The sequence below is a fragment of the Melanostigma gelatinosum genome (assembly GCF_949748355.1).
Source record: "Melanostigma gelatinosum genome assembly, chromosome: 17".
Classification (NCBI taxonomy): domain Eukaryota; kingdom Metazoa; phylum Chordata; class Actinopteri; order Perciformes; family Zoarcidae; genus Melanostigma; species Melanostigma gelatinosum.
In genome coordinates, this window is record NC_136650.1 from 12,166,412 (window position 1) to 12,186,515 (window position 20,104).

General features: G+C 43.7%; 1 protein-coding gene across 2 annotated transcripts; it reads left to right on the plus strand.

The window, feature by feature from the left end:
• The first annotated feature begins 756 nt into the window (after positions 1 to 756).
• zbtb10 (zinc finger and BTB domain containing 10) lies at positions 757 to 16,172 on the plus strand. Of its 2 annotated transcripts, XM_079287438.1 has the most exons (5): positions 757 to 1,629; positions 7,809 to 8,847; positions 13,100 to 13,156; positions 14,818 to 14,993; positions 15,632 to 16,172. In XM_079287438.1, the coding sequence occupies exons 1-5, from the start codon at positions 955 to 957 to the stop codon at positions 15,911 to 15,913; spliced, it is 2,229 nt and encodes a 742-aa protein (XP_079143564.1). In that variant the 5' UTR covers positions 757 to 954; the 3' UTR covers positions 15,914 to 16,172. The 2 variants fall into 2 exon arrangements, with proteins under 2 accessions (XP_079143564.1, XP_079143565.1); XM_079287439.1 differs by lacking the exon at positions 13,100 to 13,156.
• Positions 16,173 to 20,104: the final 3,932 nt, after the last annotated feature.

Sequence of the window (20,104 nt, forward strand, 5' to 3'; positions counted from 1 at the left end):
TCTCGCTGGTCTCCAGAGGTTGTTAATTACACATCTTCATGATCACACATCATCACATGGCTTCATTAAAATCACACAAGTTGAATTATTATATTATACCTCAATATTGATTTAATATTTAACACATATATCCCATGATGAGAAATAGAAACAGCACATATACTATAAACTAAGATATGGTGACATACACTCTATATTATGCTTTTATGCTCTGGTCTCAGAAAAAAAAGTATTACTTTAATGGAGTGTTAATATTAAGCATTTTTTATTTAAATTAAATATCACAATTAATGCACACATATACACAGATATACAATACTTTACAGATCTTTATATTCATACATATTTATTTTATTATTTATTATTATTTATTTTATACATATATATATATATATATATATATTGTAAATAAAATGAAATTCAACAAAGTACTATAGACAGACTACAAGTTCTTATAGACTTCCGAAATCAATATTATAACACTAGCATGGTAATGTCGTTTAGCAAAGGGCTAAAGTGGGGCACACGAGTCAGCACGTACGGGCTGAGGAGACAAGAAAAATCTAAAAGATATAAAGCTCGCAGGAAATGGGTGCAGCCTCCAAAAACAAAAGACCCCTCGCTGATCAACAGATCCCCATCTTCCTTTAAATGCCGCCCCCTCCCTCTCCAGCCCCCCTTTCTCTGGTCGAGGTGCATTGTGGGGAAGAAAGTCGTTGCCATTCGACCTCTGCGGGGCCTGCGCGGACGCAGCGAGAACCCTGAAATTCATTATGCGTTTAAAACCTTTATTTATTTCCGCATAACCTACATTCTCTCACCGGGAGGGCCAAAAGCGGAGAAAAGGCAGCGACGACGGTTCATCTCTTCCGGACAATACATCGTTTCTAAATATATTTTGTGTCGGAGGTGGACCGCTGTTGAGAAAGTGATTCTAATATATATTAAAGAAAAATGTCCGGTGAGAGAAACCGCAGGTCGCTGGCTTTCCGAGGAGGTGGATTAGCTGGGTTAACGGGTTCCAGCGGTATCGGTGGGGGGAACCGTAACCGCTGGGAGGCCCCGGCCTGTCAAGACCGACATTTTAACGGGAACAGGCCGGATCAAGAGGAGGACAGCGATCTGGGGGCTAAAGGATCATCGCAGAAGAGAGTGGAGGGCGCTGGGTCTGTCAGCGATAGCACGGAACCCGAGGCGGAGGAGGAAGAAGAGGACCCGGAAGAGGGCAGCTCGGCAGCCGGGGACGGCGACGACCGTGTCGGCTCAGTGGAAGCAGAGGACTGGAACAGCTTGACGGAGGGAAACTGTCCCAACGACGCAGACGACGACGGCCAAGAGTCGGGAAGCGGTGCGACTACTGTGGGCGAGTCGGGATCCAGGAAATCTGGGGTAGAGATGAGACCGAAGACGCTGCTTCAGAAACACTCGTTATTCCACGCCAAGTGGCTGCAAGAATTCCGATGGCTCAAATTCTGCCAGGAGACGGGACTTATGTCCTGTTCGTGGTGTCACAACATTGCCACTAAAAACAGCGACGAGCTTGTCAAAGGCAGTCGCAACTACAAGCGGGCCTTGCTGCTGAGACATCACCTGTCGTCCGAGCACGGGAGGAACGACCCCACCAAACAGGTAACGTTAGCCTCGTTACCTATAACATATACCTGTCACACATGTTTCACTCTGTCGAAGTCTGTTTTTGTTTGTCAACTAACGACGACTAGTTTCTACAACTTCTCAAACATAGCGAAAGGCGAAAATAGGCTTTTACTTAATCTTCACAATCCCTTCTCCTGGCTGATTGGCTAGCATCAGCAGGCTAACCTGAGCTAACGGCTAGTTTAGCCGCTCGTAGCTCTGCTGTAGCCGGAGGTAGGTGAGCAGAGACTGTGTTTGAAAGCTCCTAACGAGGCTAAAGCCGAATAACTGGTATTGAACGGCGAAAAGACCCAAAACCACTTATCAACGTGAGTGACACAAATCTCTCCAAATCAGTTTCCGTCCACAATAAAAACTATCTGCCAACTTATCAGGCAAGTTGCAAACCTCCAGTGTGACACCTGCTTGCTACCATCACACAGGAGATTGTTCAGAATGAAGCATTCATTGCATGTCACACAACTTTAAATCGTTTTGAACTACATAATAAGTAATAAAGAACAAGAAAAAGTGTAAGTGTTGTGGACTATTTTATTTTTAAAAATGCACACAATGTAACGAAGTACAGCAAACTCTTTTGTTGCAACTGTCTTGATTGCTAGCTTGCTGGAGGTCACACAATGGCAAGGGCTCGACCCTAGCAGCCTTTGGGGAACCGCACCCCTTCCCTCCCCTTCCTCCCTCCTCTTGGCCTCTCATCATGCCGTTCTCCTGGCTTCAGTCCCAGGTGACCTCTGGTGCATTTCTTCCTCCTCCACCTCCTCCTCCCTTTCGGGGAGCTAAATTAGAGGCATTGTGCTAGAATGACCCCCCCCCCCCCCAAAAAAAAATCCATACATGGTGTCACTTGCAGGGCTGGACAAGAGGAGGAGAGTAAATCAAGTTGCCTGGAGCCTTGACAGCTCGCCTGGCCCACATGAATAGACATGAATTAGTGAAATGGATTGACACGGCATCACCTGACCCTGTCACTTACGTATTTCTGAATTAATGGAGACTGTTTTTACCCCAAGCTTGAGGTAGGTACAAAGGTATTTACAGTATCGATTGCTTAAAATCCAAAACAACCGTATTGGAACTGTCTATTGACGTGCATGAGGTCTTTTTATTGGTTCATTATTTTGATTGCAGTGTTGGCAACATTTCTACAGTACTCCTTCAGAGACCTCGTAAAAACAGGGAGTGCATATTTGCATTAACAATCTGGTGTCAAAGGGCATTTCTGCCATCAATCCTTATTCAGAAGAGAAAAAGAAAACCATGTGTTACTTCTGTTCCTTTGCTCCTTTCCACACACGACCTCCTACCCTGACAATGGTCCTGGCTGTCAGGGGAATTAAGAGCCGGGTGCTATTGGACTCTAATTTGTGAGCGAAGAGGATTGCACTACTACATTTAGTTCCTTCCTTTGCACACGCAATCACTAATCAGAATGGCTTAAAGTGATCTAACTTGTGCACATCTCTAATTGGTAAGGAGGGCTGTAACGGTGGAGTAGGGGCTTGGTGTGGCTTCTCCTCAGCAACAAGGACCCCAGACACTGAGAGGTTATCCAATCCATGTCCTCGTGCAGACTAGAGCTGGGACAATAAAGGCCCAGTGCTGCGTTATTGGAAATGATTTCATTGACATACTTTTTGATTTCCTCAGATTAGATTTTTCCTCTCGTCTCTGCCTTTTGAATATAACTCTAATCCTTATATGTGCAGTTCTGTTGAAATAATGAGCAGCAGTTTATGTTAAGCGAGGTAGTATTGTGAAGCAGTACATTAAAGGGGAATTATGGTGTTATGAGTCAACGTCTTGTTCTATTCACCCATTCCTGGCGTTAGTCAGGCCTCTGCTGCATTCGTTAAAGCTAACTTGATTAGCTCTAGCACACCAGGGCAGCTGTGGTAAATGTGGGTCTCCTCGGAGAAAGGGGGCCGTTGTCCTTAATTCTCCAGATGCTGTCTTGTGCTCAAATTGTTCTCTGTACTCACTGGTAAGAGGTTAGGATGAGGCAAAAGTAGACCATTGTTTCCCTTCGATCAAATTTGAGCTCACATATCTGAGATCTATAGAAGTCAATTTAATTCGTTTTTCCCTTTGTTCACAAATGGGTAAAAGGTTATGTGACAAACTCACATCGGTTGTAACTGAGTAATCCTCAGTATATCAACACCACACACAGGGGAGAACTCTTATCAACATACGTTTCATTCATATACAGGTACGTTGCATAATTACCACATAAAGTTAATTTCATTTTCAGTTGTCTCTTTATCCAGCCTCTCTATAAACTATTTCTCTCTCTCATCCACTGAAGTGCTTTCTTGTCTCTACGTTTTAAATAAAAATCCATCCGTAATACAGACACCTGTTCACCAAACTCCTGAAATATTCAACCCGGTCCATTCAGTTTGACGGCCAAACAAATGTTTTTCAGATACTATGGATCGTTACAAGTTATTTCACACCCTCGTTTTAGTCATGACAATCTCACTTATTGTTTAGAGCGAGTCTCCCCGAATGGGAAATGGGACCCACCCATGGCGATCTCGTGTCTGCCAGATAGATGGGATGTTTATTGGGGGCCACAGGTCAGGGGAATGGGGTGGGGTGGAGCCAGAGGGAGAATTCTTCTTGTTGAATTTGTCAGTGACTCTACCCACCCCTTCGTTTTCTTTCCCCCCTAGCTCTGCCTCTTCTGTCAGAGCATTGTTAGGAGGCCGGGAGACACTCAGTGCAGCCCTCCCACACCTTGGGCCAAACACACACTGCAGTATTGTTCTGGCATCTGGGTACAGACGATGGGGTGGGGTGGGGGGGGGGGGGGGTGGTACAGTAGATGTAGGGAGGTAGTGAAGGACCGGTGGATACGGCCTTGGGGCTGGGCTGGTCATGGGACTGGATTGATAGAGGGTGGGGGGGGGGGGGTAGACAAGTCAGGGGATGGGGGAAAGTGTGTGTGTGTGTGTGTGTGTAAAAGAGTAAACAAAAACTGTCTCCAATGGGTCATTATGTTTCATGGGGACAGTGTTGTATCACATGATCTGTCAGAGGTGTGTGACTGACGCCAGCGCTTCAATAAGCTTGACTTTACGGTCATCTTTAGTTTGTTTAATCCACCTGTAAATCAGTTCTTATTGGCCATTCACCGTAGATTTTGAAGCATCCATTTTTGTTTCCCAGCACCCTCTTGCACTCTCATTCTTCCACCCCTACCATCTCTGGCTCAAATAAAAACCCTAGCCACGTCACAACTGGGGGAGGTTGATATTGTCCCCACATTCTCTCACGGCTCAGGCTGGTTTTGCCTCCAGCATCTGCTGTGCAGGGTTGGTCTGCTGGTTCTCTAAGCTCCCAGCTCACACGTGGCACATCTGGAGAAAGGATGAGGCCAGTATGGTGCAACTTATCCAGTACCAGGCTGTCCTAACCTGACTCCAATAAGTGTGTACACACACACACACACACACACACACACACACACACACACACACACAGAGCTTGTATCAGAAATGCCAGGCAAAGTCTTACCTCTTTGGCCCATTGCCTTGCTATGTGTAATGGATAAAAGCTGTGGGGAGTCAGGAGGTTTGGGGGTGGGATGGGCAGATCGAAATTATAAAATGAGACGACAAATACAAAGTCTGAAAGCACTTGTTTTTTTGCTAAATTTACAACATATTTGCTCTTTTTTTCACCGTCTACTGACTGTGTTTGAAGTTGTTTTCATCTCACGATTCGCCCAGCGAGTAAAAGCGTGTTTGCTCTAAAAAAAACCTCTCAAAAGACGAGAGCGATGGACAAAAGCAAAACAGGACAATCTGCATGTAATCTCACTTGGCAGCGTATCCAGCACCTATTGTTATGATTGCACTCTTGCCCATCACCCCGTCAATATATTCCACCACAGCACTCGACATGATGACCATGCCCCTCCAGAGGCTTTGATGTGTATATCATGGAATAGTTTTTCTTCTCCCTCCCCATCCTTTTCGCCTCACCCACACACGCACTCCGGCTCCTTTTCTATGCTTGCGAGTGGGAGCTGCTGTGTAATAAGAGAGTGAGTGCTGAAACCCTTTCACAAAGGCCTACAGTGAGTGGACAATGAGCCTCGGGGAGAACATGGGCTATTGTGAAGGCTAAAAAGGGGTGACCCAACTCCTCTCTGCTCCACATTTTTCCCTCCGCCCTTCTTCTTGAGGCTCAAGGTCTCGCTCTCTCAATCTCTGCCTCATGCTCTCACTCTCTCTTTTCTTTGTATGCGAGTTATCACTCTTTTCGCTTTTATTCTCCAACCATTTCTCATCTTCTTTTCACACGTATTTCTATCAACTCTGATTCTGAACTCTACAATTCTGCTCTTTTCTTCTATTATTTTCTGTCCTGTTTATTTCATCCAGCCTGCAAAGTATGTCCACTTTGCCCGCTCTCTATATCTCATCCATTCTGCCCTGATTTCATCCCATCTCTCCTCATCTCTTCCCTCCAGCTGTGGCAGAGGACGATAAGCCCCCTATACTGTCCTGGGTGCCCAGGACAAGCACTGCAGTGTGGAGGGAGTAGGGGTGGGGACCTCCAGAGAAATGGATTTAATCTGAATTACTCGAACTGAAACCCCAGCTGTGTGTACGTGTAGGCAGCTTGGTTTCTGTGTGGTTGTGGTTGTGAGTGTGCATGCATGTGTGCGCAGCAGAAATGGTGGTGGGCGGGGCAGAAATGCCGGGCTGGAGCAATGTGAATTATTCTGGATTAGGACATCTGCTGTGCAATTCTAAAAATGAGCCCTAGATGTATGAGGCCACACATGTGTGGGTATGTGTTTTTAAATGTAGAAATAATAGATGGAGTATACATCCCTGAATGTTGGCTGAAGGAGCATGACAATCCTCAAGGTTGAAAGAACTGCTAAGTCTTTGGCACTTCTAGTTTGGCATTCGTCTTTTCTCATTGCCCCATTCAGTTATTTTTGTCTTTCTATGGACATAGCTCTACCTGATTTTGCGATAGCACCCACCAGCCAGCTGACTGTTCATATTTCAAATTTAGCTGGGACATTTAACGATCGGGGGTTGCTTTTATAATTGAGGGCCATACTTGTTCCAGTTACTTACTACTGGCAAATTAAACATTGATCAGGGCTCAGTTGGGGTGAGAACATGGTAAGTACCTTTGCTGAGTGTGATAGGCTGAAACAAAAGTCAGTCAGTATCAAGGTGAAGTCAATTATTTCCAAATAATAAAGAAAGGGGGAATTTTATTGTACAGAAGCTGAATGTGTATTAGAATCTTGAATCTTGCCAAAAATATCTTCAAAATCTAGCTTCGGGGCTGATAACCTAAGCCAAATTGGATCATGAAGTCATTAATCATTGTCTCAGAGTCTAAAGATTATGCTCCTGGGAAATGAAACGAATTCCTCGCTGTCACTAAAAAGGAAATAGAATCCTCAAAAGATATTTCTTGATTGACAGTGGTCATAGAAGTCTGTGAATATAGCCATAGATGATGTCCCTTGCATTCTGTGTATTTATATTTTTTTGCCTTGGATACCTGAACAAATGCCGTTGAAAAGTGGCATCATGTTGAGATTTTGGTAGGACAGCGTGAATGGAATTTAATAGGTTAAAATATTCTACAGTTGGGCTTTTGGTTTTCTCTAAAATACATTTTGTCATTTGAGGAGTCGCTGTTGTTTTGAACATTTGATTGACTGAAAATGTTGCCAGTTTTGACACATGGGGTTGTCGAAATGCATTCTGGAAAAGGAGGACATCATTAATTAAAAATCTACAGCAAATCAATTAATTACAATGGCTTGTACTAAAACATATTCCCTTTCTATATGTTCATGTGTTAGGACTTGCAGTTTAAATGTAATTGAGAGAAGGACTTAATTAGGGGGTTAGGTAATACTACCCAGCCTAAAAATAATACCTAACATGCCTTTCATTGCCTCATTCCCACCTCCTCTGTACCAGAAGCCTGTCAAACCTGTTTCCACCCTTAGGGCAGTGCACGCCCGGTGCCCCGAGGGTGTTGTGCGTATTCATTCACAGTTACAAGAAGGGAACATATATTTTTTTGTGTGAAAGTACGTTTTCGGGTACTTTTGCAACACACATCTTCAATATTATTTCTTCTTCTCTTACATGTAAAAGGAGACGATGAGGCCCTCGGACAACGGCAGCACCTCCACTAACTGCTCAGAGGACGACTACCGCCACAAGACCAATGAGAACTCCTACTGTTACCAGCTTCTCCAGGAGCTGGACAAGCAACGCAAAAGTGGCATCCTCTGCGACGTCAACATCGTCGTCTCGGGCCGGGTGTTCCGCGCACACAAGAACATCCTGGTGGCGGGCAGCCGCTACTTCAAAACCCTCTACTGTCTGACCAAGGGAGAGTCCCAGGACCAGGCCACGGTCACACACCTGGATGTCGCTGCTGTGCAGGGTGTCTCCGTTATCCTCGACTTTCTCTACTCTGGGAATCTGCTGCTCACAAGCCAAAATGCCATAGAGGTGATGTCTGTCGCTAGTTACCTCCAGATGTCGGAGGTTGTACATTCATGTAGGGCTTTTATAAAGGACGCCCTGAACATCAGCATCAAGCAGGAGGCCCCCGATTCAGTGGTGGTGGACTACAACAAGAGGCAGACGGTGTCCAAAGAGGGCCACAGAGGGCTGGATCGCAAGCCAAGCAACTTCTGGGCCACAAGCATCCTGTCGAAGCTGTCGATCAAGGCCAGCAACAATCAAGGAAAGGAAGCGATGGACGAAGAAGACGAAGGTGGCAGGGTGAAGGATGAGAGCAGCGATATAGAGGTGACAATGGTTAGGGGCGAGGGCTGTGCCCTGGTGACCCCCGGAGCCTCTGGTAACTGGACCCACCACAACGACGACTCGTCCGATTCAGCCGAGACCAATGACACGCGGTCGGCGAGTGGCCAGGTGTTCGTCTGGAACGAGCCAGCCACGGGCGGCGCCGCAGCAGCACCCGCAGCAGCACCCGCAGCAATAAAGCGAGAAGCACCGGACGCCGCGGCAGGAAGCGGACGGAGGAAAAAACAGACCACCACGAAGCGTTTTGTGTACAACTTTCCACCAGAGCCCGAGGAGGGATTTGACGAGGGGATGTTCATCCAGCCCTCAGCCTCCTACCCCAGAGAGGACTTCTCCTCCCTCTCCGAAAATGCTGGTACGACACACACGCGAACGTCTGAACACGCTTCACACTCTCGCAACCCCCCCGAAGTCCTTTCCCTTTATAACATATGAATATCTTCTAACTCATGAAATTCTTATTCCTATTAGTCACACATAGGAAGAGGCTTCCTTTTAAGGAAGAGGTGCATGCAGAATGTCTGACTTCTAATCCCTTGAATGTGAATCACTCTGTATGTGTGATATGGAAATATAACATTTTCCTGCATACATACGGTACGGAAAAGCTCTGCTCGGACACAATAATCGCGGCCTCTGTATTGCATGTTGTGCTCCAGCGTAGAGCATTCAGCTGTGGCGTACGGTAGTTCTGAACCATAATGTGACGGCCATGAGTTACTTACTGCTGCGTTTATCTTTGAAAGGCGTGACTGCTTGTTTGGCTTGCAGATGTGCTCAACGAACTACTGTATCTAACTCTGCATTGCAATAATGTCTGCAAACCTGGCCTTTAGCTACTGCTAGTTAGCATCATTAGCTGGATGCCTCTCTGCCTTATGCCCCGCCCTCTCCGCCATGAGTTTAACCTCTAAACACTGAGATTACTGTGACATTCGGTTTCGTTTACTTAAAGCTAAATTAAAACACAAACTGAGACCTTGTTTTTATGGCTGCACCAGTATTTGATATTTTGACAAAAACTGTGTATTTACAATTATTTAATAGATTTGAGCAATGCCGGTCCTCGCATCATGCATTTGTAATGATCTACCTACCGGGGGGGGGGGGGGGGGGCAGTGGGGCTGAAGAGGATCACCCTGATCGGTCACGTGGCTTCAGTGTTTGATCCTCTGTTTGTCGTCTTCCAGCCTCTGGTGTTTTGCCGAATTTTAATCCAGCACTGGACGGTCGCACCTTTTGATACTTGGTGGCAGCATTGCCTCATTCAAATGAGTGATCGGTCACCATATAGTGACGTATCTAATCACACGCGTCACAGATTTGATGCTAATACAAGCTAAGCTGTGGCAATCACTGGCATGTGGATCAAAGTATTGATCACACTGCAAAAAGTTGTGGATTTTCAGGTTTCGATCAGTGCCAAGCTTTTACACTTAATAGGATATGTGCGTATAACTAGCTTTTAACCTGCTGTGCACAGCAAAGAAGTGAGTCCCTCCTCCATGATCTCCACTAATCACTCCAGAGTGTGGGGGGGGCAAACAAGAATCACGCCCACCTGCAGTGCTGTGTGCGTCCACAGCGCTGCTGAGACGTTTTAAATGGTTAAACCCAAATCAATGGTCCTGAAGCTATTTAATGGTTCACATCGGTATCCTAAAAGTACACGTAGTATCCGAAAACTTCAATCAATTAATGTTTAAATCTGGCTTCATGAAACTTTCATCTTCTCCCTTCCCTTGTTCGATACCTTGCACTTCCTGCCCTGTAATCTAGCCATCGCTCCGTCCATCCCATCCACATGCACACAGTGAGGCGCTCTTAGTAATCTCTTCTCTCAGCTCCAGCTATCTCCTTCTGTTGGCCCCATTAAGCGGGGCACTCCATGTAACCGTAATGATATCACATATTAAGTGGAGTGGTATGGACAGGGGGGAGGGAGGGGGAGGGTTTTGAGGCACATAGAGAGAGAGAGCGAGAACTTCATTTTTGTGTGCGCAAGAGGGAGAGAAGCTGTCTCTAATAAGGAAAATGAAGAAAGCAGGGGAACATTTCTTCCCCACAGGCCTCCCTAAATGCACTTGAATGCTCTTAGTGCCTCCGGCTCCTCCTATGGCTCTTTATTAATGTGTGCACAAAGTGATCCAGGGTGTTGTAATAGCCTGGAGAGGTGCTCAGTTAGTTTGTCTGCAGGGCGTGCTAACTCTCCAGCCTTCCCCTCGTCAAGGAGCTGTGTTGTTTAGCTCCGTGTCTCTACTTAATGTACACCAAGTTTCCAAATGAAGATATGGTTCAGACTTCAAGTAGGCCGTTAGTCACAGTAAAAGGTTTCAAGGAAACTGTTTACCCTGAAATGATAGTTCTGTTTTCAACAATCCATTCATTCACTCTCACAGTGTAGTGTCAACAGTTTAAATATAGATCTGTGAATACTTGGCCTCTGTAAGGGCATACAATTGTAAAAAAAAGTGTCTCTCTCTGTAGTTTAAAATGTGTGAGGTGATGAATTTGAGGCAGCAATCGGCAACACATTATCCTTTATTTAGCCACTAATAATGAATTAGCAGAAACATTAACAAATGGTGAAGTTGCGGTCGTTTCTGTGGGTTGTTTATCAGTGGGCTCGTACTGCGTATATGACTTGTTTAATACGTTTCCCTCTGACCATCTGTTAATTAAGACAAAGTTAGACAGACGCAACGTTTCTGTGAGGACATAATCAGCTCTCATGCCTCAATCTGAATCGAGTCCATCAGTTTTTAAACTGAAGACATTTTTTTAGCCGGGCGTTTTCATCGACATAGTTGTTTGCTTGTTATCTGTAGGTAACGTCTCCGTGGGTTATGTGAAAGCTGCTCAATATCATATTTAAGTATTCATATGTTTCTCCACACATAGCCCTTTGTAGCCCTGCCATCATGTTTTAGGACTTCTTTACTTTGCAAGAAGTGGGACTCAGTGGTGTGTATGTAATGTTCTGCACTTGCTTACAAGTGTCATGGAGTCTACTGTACTACAGCATCAGTCTACATCTTCTGGAACGTACATGAAAAGACGGTCAAGTACCATTTATGGGCCGACAGTCATTTGCCAAAAAGCTTTCAGTTTGTTCCCACAGCCCCTCGTCTCATGCTGCACACGGTGCTCATTTGTTGCGACTCTCTTTGGATACGTGTGTCACATGATGTCTAAAATGTTAGTTACGCCTTCCCAAAATATTGCTTCATAAAGCAAAAATAAATGAGACTGTGTGCGATTTATTAGCCATGTCTGCTGAGGGTTGTTAGATTATTCTATAACACGCGGTCATGCAGGAGACACTAGAAAGGGTTTATCGGGTCGAGGCACCAAAACCTCCTCTGGTTGTGAGACGCTCGCTCTGAAACTAGACGGCCCTCTTGCCTGATTAGTCGTAGCCGGCTTGCATATTTCTGTCCGAGCCTATGAGCGGTCGTCCACCAGTATGAGCTGTCCCACTTTCCCACAGTGATGTCACTCGTTTGGGTTTCATTTTGCTTCCGTTTGAGCGGCGCTGTCATGCTCCGAGGATGGAAACGTAGTAGCACAAATGGTGGTATTCTACATTTTATTCTACATTTTAGAGGTTTCATCCATCATGTATGTATGTATGTGTGTATGTATGTATATATATGTGTGTGCGTGTGTGTGTGTGTGTGTGTGTGTGTGTGTGTGTATATATATATATGTAGCCTTTTGCTGGAAAAACTGTCTGAAACAATTGGAGGTAGTTTACAGAGTGACAGGAATGCTCCTCTGTGTCGTGTGGAAAATAACATTTGAAAGTGAAGGCTGGTTTCCACGATATATAAGTACTTTGCCATCGCTGTCTGCTCTAACTACACTGAGCCCTCAGTCAACACTCGTGCCCAATAAATTCTTGGGTCTTCTCCAAACTACACTGTCGGATTGTTTGAAAGGGTGCGTGCTGCACACGGAGCAGGTGAAATAATTTGCATACATGCTAGTCTCTGTCGAAGTGTGCACACCCACGCACAACAACCTCCCCGATCCCTTGGAGGTGCAAAGCCGCCATGGGCATTCCCTTCACTCCCTAATCCACTCTAATGCACTGTGGCTGTCCTCACTATTCCAAATATTGACCCAGGGAGAATGGACGCACTCGCAGGGGCGTGTCTTTAATGGGCTCCAAGCGCTGATGGTGGAGAAACCGGACACACACACACACCTACACGCACACACACACACACACACACACACACACACACACACACACACACACACACACACACAGGTGCTCCCACACAAGTGCTTACAAAAGCTGAGTGTAAGCTGAGCTGGAGTGAGGGCTCTACTCTAATTAACCCCCTCCCTGCTGGAGCCCTGGTTACACCATAGTTTGTTTCCCTGGCCTGGGGAACACACCACTTTACATATAGTAGGGACCTGTGTGTGTGTGTGTGTGTGTGTGTTTCCCTACGTTGTTAACTGGAACTTCCATTGTTCCATGTGGGGGGGTGGTTAGTTGTGTACACAGGGCGTTGTGAGGTGTGCCCCCCCCAGCCACCTCTCATCTCTCTTTCTCCCTCTCGCTTCCCCCCCTCCTCCCCCTCCCCCTTTCCCAGAGCTGGCCAATCAGATCCAGTATAGCATCATCCAGCAAGGGGAGTCCTGGGAGAATGGTAAGAAGCCGCTCTCTCCAGACTAACGCTGCTTCAATGAGACTTTAAGTCTTTTAACTAAAATGCATCTTCTCCACTGAGTAGTCCAGTCAGTAGTTCTCCTTGAATACGACAGCAGACGAACACACTATTTCTGTTTAAGGGTTGTGGTTATAAATGCATAATGGACCTGCGTGACCCTGCTGCACTAAATGGTCGCGCTGTCCTCATGTCAGCATATTTACAAAATATAGAAAATGACTGGTTCTTCTTTTCGTTTCACTGAAGCGTGATGGTTATATGACAGAATGAGTGGTTGAAGCTGATTGTATTCATATCGGCCAAAAATCATAGATTTGATTAATTTGGGTGGCGGGGAAGCCAGTGTGTCTCAGAAGTAGACGGTCATTGTCTACAGTACACAAGGCTGTGTGTCCTAATTCACTACTACACACTAACTATAAGTATGTATGTTAGTATGCAGAGTGTCAAAATGAAGAATACTCAAAATTGACAGTATGCATACAGAAGAATCACCTGATGTTTAAGTGTGCTGTTGATTGACACGACTTTCCCACAATTCATTGCACAGAGGCAACGGAGTAGCTTCTCATACCTGGAAAGATGTCGACCGAAGATGGTGGTAAAACCGCTTTGGGGCTCAGAATGGTCCTCAAGGTTGTATCTAAAACCATATAATTATAGTATATTAAAAAAATAGCTTGTTTGTTTTTAGTTCAAATTCAGAACCGCTCAAGACTATTTTTGTCTGCTTTGTATTTGTACAGCCAGAGAGTGAATGCGATTTCATGCTTGTACCACACACACTCACACAGACAGGTGACCTGCTTCTCATCAACCCTTCCTCCTCACTACTCCCCTTAGCAACCTGCCGTAACAACTCCTCTGTTGTGTGCTCAAACAAAAGGCTCGGCCTTGTCTCCTCCCCCCTCCACTCACTCAACACTGAAGACCATCCACTCTGTTTGGAGTCTTTTCAAAATCAATACGTTGCTTATTTATTTGGAAGCCCAGCTGTCCTCAGTAGCTTCTTGGCACAAGCATCCAGAGAGGGTTAATGGAGACGGTGCTGGTGTGAGGACATCTTGATTCATTTCATTTGAGACTCTGAAATAAAGGAACGTGATCATCCCCTCGTTAAGTCGTGTAGTGGTCAGTATTGATGGAGGATGCAGGAAGGTGGTGTTTTATCATTGTCTTTGATGTCCACAATCGTGAGCACTTTAACAGTTTTGCAGAACATTGCTGTAGACTGACAGTATTGTGGTTCATGTGAAGTTTAATTTAATGAGTTTAAGTCATCACATTATTAGTTTTACCTCCTTTTTATAAAAAGCATTCTAGCTGCAGTCACAACCGTTACATTGACGATGCTGATTTCTCAAGTTATCTTCCACCAAACTGCTTTATTATGTCGATGTAGTACGGCGGCCGATCCATGTTGTCTTCACACTCACTGCTATAAACCCGGAGTCGACTGGTAGAGCCCTTTGGAAACAGGCGCACAGCTGGAGGTTTACGTAGCTGCCACAGTGATCAGTTAAACAAACTCTGACTAAAGGGTTTTTCGTGATGCATCAGCTTGTGGTGTGTTATTCTCTCTAATGGCTACTGCGATCTTACTAAATCTCTGCATGTCTTTTCTCTCTACCTCTAACCAGGTGAGACCGCACACCTAGCCCTCAATAAGCTCAAGTGCCCGCACTGTAACTACATCGCCAAGCACCGGCGCACGCTCAAGAGGCACCTGATCATCCACTCGGGCGTGCGCTCCTTCAGCTGCGACATCTGTGGCAAGCTGTTCACCCGCCGCGAGCACGTAAAGAGACATTCCCTGGTGAGTCCCCTCTCCTCTCTTTGAGACCATCCACCATCTTCTGCCCGCCTCACCCCAGGAAGAGTAGCTCCCGTTGCAGTCCAGTAGCTAATGGGGATCTGAATAAATAAAGTAACTCCCGCCTTTGCACTCCACCTCATGGTTTGTGTCTGGGAGCTTTTTGCCTCGGGAGAGGGAGTGAGGTATTTTTAAAAGCAGAAATTTATGGCTATGATATCAATTTTTTAACTGCATGTAGTATCTCAGGCTACATCCACACTGATAGGTTTCCATTTTAAGACTGTCAATAGTCATGTGAGATTGGTTTTCAGGCGTGCTAGTATTCGATGCTGAAACCCCGGTTTTAAATGGGAACGTAGTACCGGTAGTGTGGATGTACAAAACAAATGGATTAGAAATCAAGAGGTGTCAGCAAAGTGTCTCCTCCTCCCCCTCTATGCTAAGCTAACTCTCTGCTAGTGGTAGCTTCACTTTTTGTGTACAGTCGTATCAATTTTCTCATCAAACTCAGCAAGAAAGCATTTAAGCGTATTTCCCCAAAATGTGACTTGTCAATGTGACTTCAACTTGTGATTTAAAGGGAGCAGTGGATCCAAACTTCAAAAGGCAACCCACCTGACTCCCCGTCTCTCTTACAGGTGCACAAGAAGGACAAAAAGTACAAGTGCATGGTGTGCAAGAAGATCTTCATGCTTGCAGCCAGCGTCGGGATCCGTCATGGCTCGCGGCGCTACGGTGTGTGTGCGGACTGCGCTGACTCGCACCAGGCCACTCAGGAGGGCCTGGAGGGCATGGAGTTCCCTCGCGACGAAGACTTCGAGGGCGAGGAAGGGGAGGACCTGGATGGGGAGGAGCCTACCGACAACGACCAATCAAATTGGGGCGAGGGCAACGCTGGTGCTGCCCCCGACGAGGACTAAGAATTTTAACACGCTTGAGAAACGAAACAAACAAAAAAAAAAAGTTGATGTTTAATATATATGTATACAAAAACTAGCTGGTAAACAATCAACTCCAAAGTGCTATCAAACCTCGAGGTTACTTAATTGTGCAAGTATATGACAAAGAGATGGATTTAAAAAAACAAAAAAAGCTTTCGTAGTGGGAACTCCAAGATGTACAGATTTTATTATCGTTAAATGTGTCCAACTCTGGGCCCAGAGCCCACGAAAGAACGATTCTATCCATGAATAATATGATAAATCAGGTTTTTGGTGATGTATTTTTATTTCCTGTTTTTCGGGGGGCGGGGGAGTTGGGCAGGGGTGATGATGTAGTTTTTGAGTTGGGGTAGGCCAATCAATCTAAAAAAGAAAAGCAAAATGTTAATTATTTAATTTATGAAGAGGTTATTATGGTCTTATCGATAATTTTTTGTTTTTGTCTGCGAGCAGAGGCGCAGGTGTTGCTTTCTGCACAATCTGAAAGTATACTGCTTAGTGCTTGTAGAAGTACACAGAAGAAGAGCATTATTGTCCACAGGAAGATTTTTAACTTGCTCTGTAGAACTTGTTTAGATGCGCTAAATGTTATATTATCCTTTTCAAATTTTTCTTTTTTGTTTTCTTTCCCTGTACGAATCTTGGAACCAAAAAAATCTGTTTTGCGACTCTAAAAGTATCACGGCCATATTTATGATTAATTTAAGAGGGCTGTGATATTGTGCCAAACAGACCGCACACCAAGATTTAGCAGGAAGCAAAAACTACTGAATACGCTTAGAAAAAATATAAGAGACACCACGTGAGGGTTTTTTGTAAAGTGGGGAAAAAGATGAATTAAAAAAAAAAAGCGACAGTGCAAGGGGAAATGTTATTGCCAGCTTTATACAAATCACGGCGTCACAGTAACACTTTATTATTATTATTATTATTAAACAAAAGCATTTGACTTTCACTTAAAGCTTGAATTTTGCCAAATGACGAAACGTTTGGTGCTGTTATGCTTGTCGCAGAATACTGGACCTAAAGGCTATAATGATGTTTATAATCATGAAGCTTAAACTGACTCAGTTATACATATGTAATCAGCTTAAACTATAGAACACTGTTGTGCTACGGCGACTATCAGGTATGCTTTGCCATTGTTTTGAAGCTTTTTATTTAATTGAGTGCACACACACACACATACCATTTTGTAGAACTATCGGCAGTACTTGTAATTGACATTTTGAGGACCTAAGAGGACATCAATACCTGTATACGTTTGTTTATATTTGGTACTGAGTTATACAGTAAATACATTATATAAATATATATTTTGAATCACTTGAACGTTGGGAAGAAAGTCATGATGTGTGATTTTAAAGTCTGACAGAACTCCATTTTCCATGTGTAAAAGTTCAACACAATGTCACCGGTTTGATTTGATGTAGGTTTGTTTTTGTTTCTGTCGGTCTGCCAGGTAGAAAAACTCTTTGTTCCACAGGAAGTGAAGCTCTATGGCGCCTCATAGACACGCACTTACTTTTGTGTTCATGAAAATCATTTATTTTTATTTTTATGTTTCTTCGCTTCCCCAAAAAGCGGGTCTGAATGGAACTATATAAACTGTCTTTCTGCCAATGCGCAACTTTTTTTTCATTAGACATTTTGTTTTTGTTATTTAATATTATATATTGACTCCAAAATGCAATCAAGACTGTTCATTTCTATTTGTCCAAGCAAAATTGTTTTTAATTATTGTTGTATGAGAAAAGCCAGGTGAAAACTTGCTTAGTGTAGAAAATCCTTGCTCGTGTCTGTAATTTGTTGAGATTTTTAAAATGTTTTTATGCTACAGAATCATTCACTTTACCCTGGATACATATTTTTGTTTAATTTTGTCCTTTTCTTTCCCCACAGATGTTTCCTTTTTCTCCTTTTGTTATTTCATTCAGCACATATTTTCTAAAGAAACACGGATTGTTTTGCGGGTTGAAACCTTGGAACAGCAGTATCTGTTCATATGCAGTGGAGTATACAGTATATAGTGACGTGCTAATGATGCAGAAGATGTGTAACCTCCCTTTACTCTCAGTGGAAGAAGATATATTTTAAGTCGTAGAGATATTCAGCCTCTTCCTGTCACTTTTACCTTCAAATCACTGTGGGAGGGGTTATGTTACGGATATATATATATATATATCTATGTGGAGATTATATGAGATAAATATATAAATATATATGTATGAAGAATATATTATTTAACCAGTGGATTTACTTAATGGATCACATTAACGGTCAGCTCCAAACCCACTGGCCTGGTGGTTTATTTCCGTGAGCTTTATCCTTCCTCTCTGGCTCTCTGTTCACGCTGTGTGCTTGCTCATTACACCATCCTGTTGTCTTGTTTGTTCTTTTGATACTATACCATCCTACTGATTTTACTGTAATGAATGAAACTCAAAACTATGATGTATCATTTTAGATTTCATGCTGTATTTGTTATATGGACAAAAAAACAACACAAAAAACGAAGCAAAAACACTACAGATTTAAAAGCAGAGGTTTTTTTTCCCCAGCTGTATTTTTTTACGCTGTTGAAAAAGGTTGTATTTTTCAATTTCTCTCGAACTTTAACAGTGATGCAAAACTTGGGCCGCGCCTCAGTGCCCTCCGAACACAAAGCAAATTCAGGTTACTCTTTTTACGTTTTTATCAAAGCTTTTCAAAGATGGGACTACATTCTCCTTTTTTCTGTCTGAATTGTACTACTGTTCCTCTCTATACTACATTTTAAGAATAAAACTTTGATATTGCTTTAACCTTTGTGTCCACTTATTTCCTTGCAGTGAGCCCTTTGCTCCTCTGATGATGGTCAGAACGAGCCTTTCTCTCTCCACATCTATTTAACACTCGAAGCAGCAAACCTTTTTCTCTCCAAAACCACCCAAAGACATGCAGCTCAGACTATGAGCCAGTTGTTTTATGTATAAAACCAGTTGAACTAATATTGCATTGAGTTAATGGATTACGGTACTTTCAGTTGATCAATTCAATTCTTTTTCATTTTTATGAGTCTTTATTTGGCAAAATATTTGAGCCAACTGTCAAAACATTTCAGTCGTTTTATATCGTAATAAAAGGAATGTTCGTCCTCACATTTTAAAAATGACTACACTTGCACAAAAAACTACCAATTTAGTCTACAGTTACAACTCATGCGCTATATTATTATCATTTTCAAACAGGACAGAGAGCAAAAATGAACTTCTACATTAGCTGTTGTGATGATGTGAATATGAACATATAAGAAAAAGAGATCAAACAGCCTCTGATGTTCCATCACTTAATCAGATTAAATCAGATTTTCTCTGATAGTCCTGCACAGAAATGCGTTCTCTGTTCATTTCTGGATGATGTTATAATAGAAAGGTTTTAGAGCACCATGAACCCACTCCTCTCTCTAAAGTGCTGCCATCTGCTGCTCACACTCAGAACTCAACCCTCATTTGGCTTTGTGTCTGTTCCGACACCAGGTGGCAGCACATCACTTCACATTTCTTCTGCACTGTCCAACAGTCAACACAGTGGGACCATGAGATGGAAGAATGTATCGATGCTTTGATGGTTATTCTAACACTGGGATTGTTTTCTTGGCTCCTCGGCACACATTCGGTGCAATGTTTTCTGAATGCCAGTAACAATTTCATGTCAATCTATTTTTGAATGTATGAATCCTCAAATACAAGCAGTGATTTGATCATTGGCTACGAATTTGGTTCAATTATTTTGGATGGTGAGTGAGTAATATCAGTTCGAGGAGTGATGTGTTTATTAGACAGCCGCATGTAAAACAAAGAGCAAGGCCATATCAAGGTCCTGCTTCCATACAAGGCCCTGATTATTCATTCAGGGCAATGAGGCTGCGTTTCTTTTGATGTCACTTCCTGCCCTTTCCCATTTTAAGAAGCCAAATAAATGTATTTCTTATTTCTTGTTTTTTATTTCTTGTTCACGTGCGCAAAAGGTAATCTGCAGATTATTTATCACACGATATTACACGCAGTATGTCGGGTGCTGCACAAGCACAGATCTACATGACACTAGGACGGGGTGTAAGTGTTTCCATTTTGCGTGGCCTCTGAGATCACCAAGGTGCAATGGCACCTTTACGCACACATGCCAAGT

Excerpts from the sequence above, each read along its gene's own strand:
- zbtb10 (XM_079287438.1), top strand. The coding sequence starts at position 955 with ATGTCCGGTGAGAGAAACCGCAGGTCGCTGGCTTTCCGAGGAGGTGGA. Across the intron at positions 8,848-13,099 it reads CTCCCTCTCCGAAAATGCTG|AGCTGGCCAATCAGATCCAG; the intron begins GTACGACACACA and ends CCCCTTTCCCAG. Across the intron at positions 14,994-15,631 it reads ACGTAAAGAGACATTCCCTG|GTGCACAAGAAGGACAAAAA; the intron begins GTGAGTCCCCTC and ends TCTCTCTTACAG.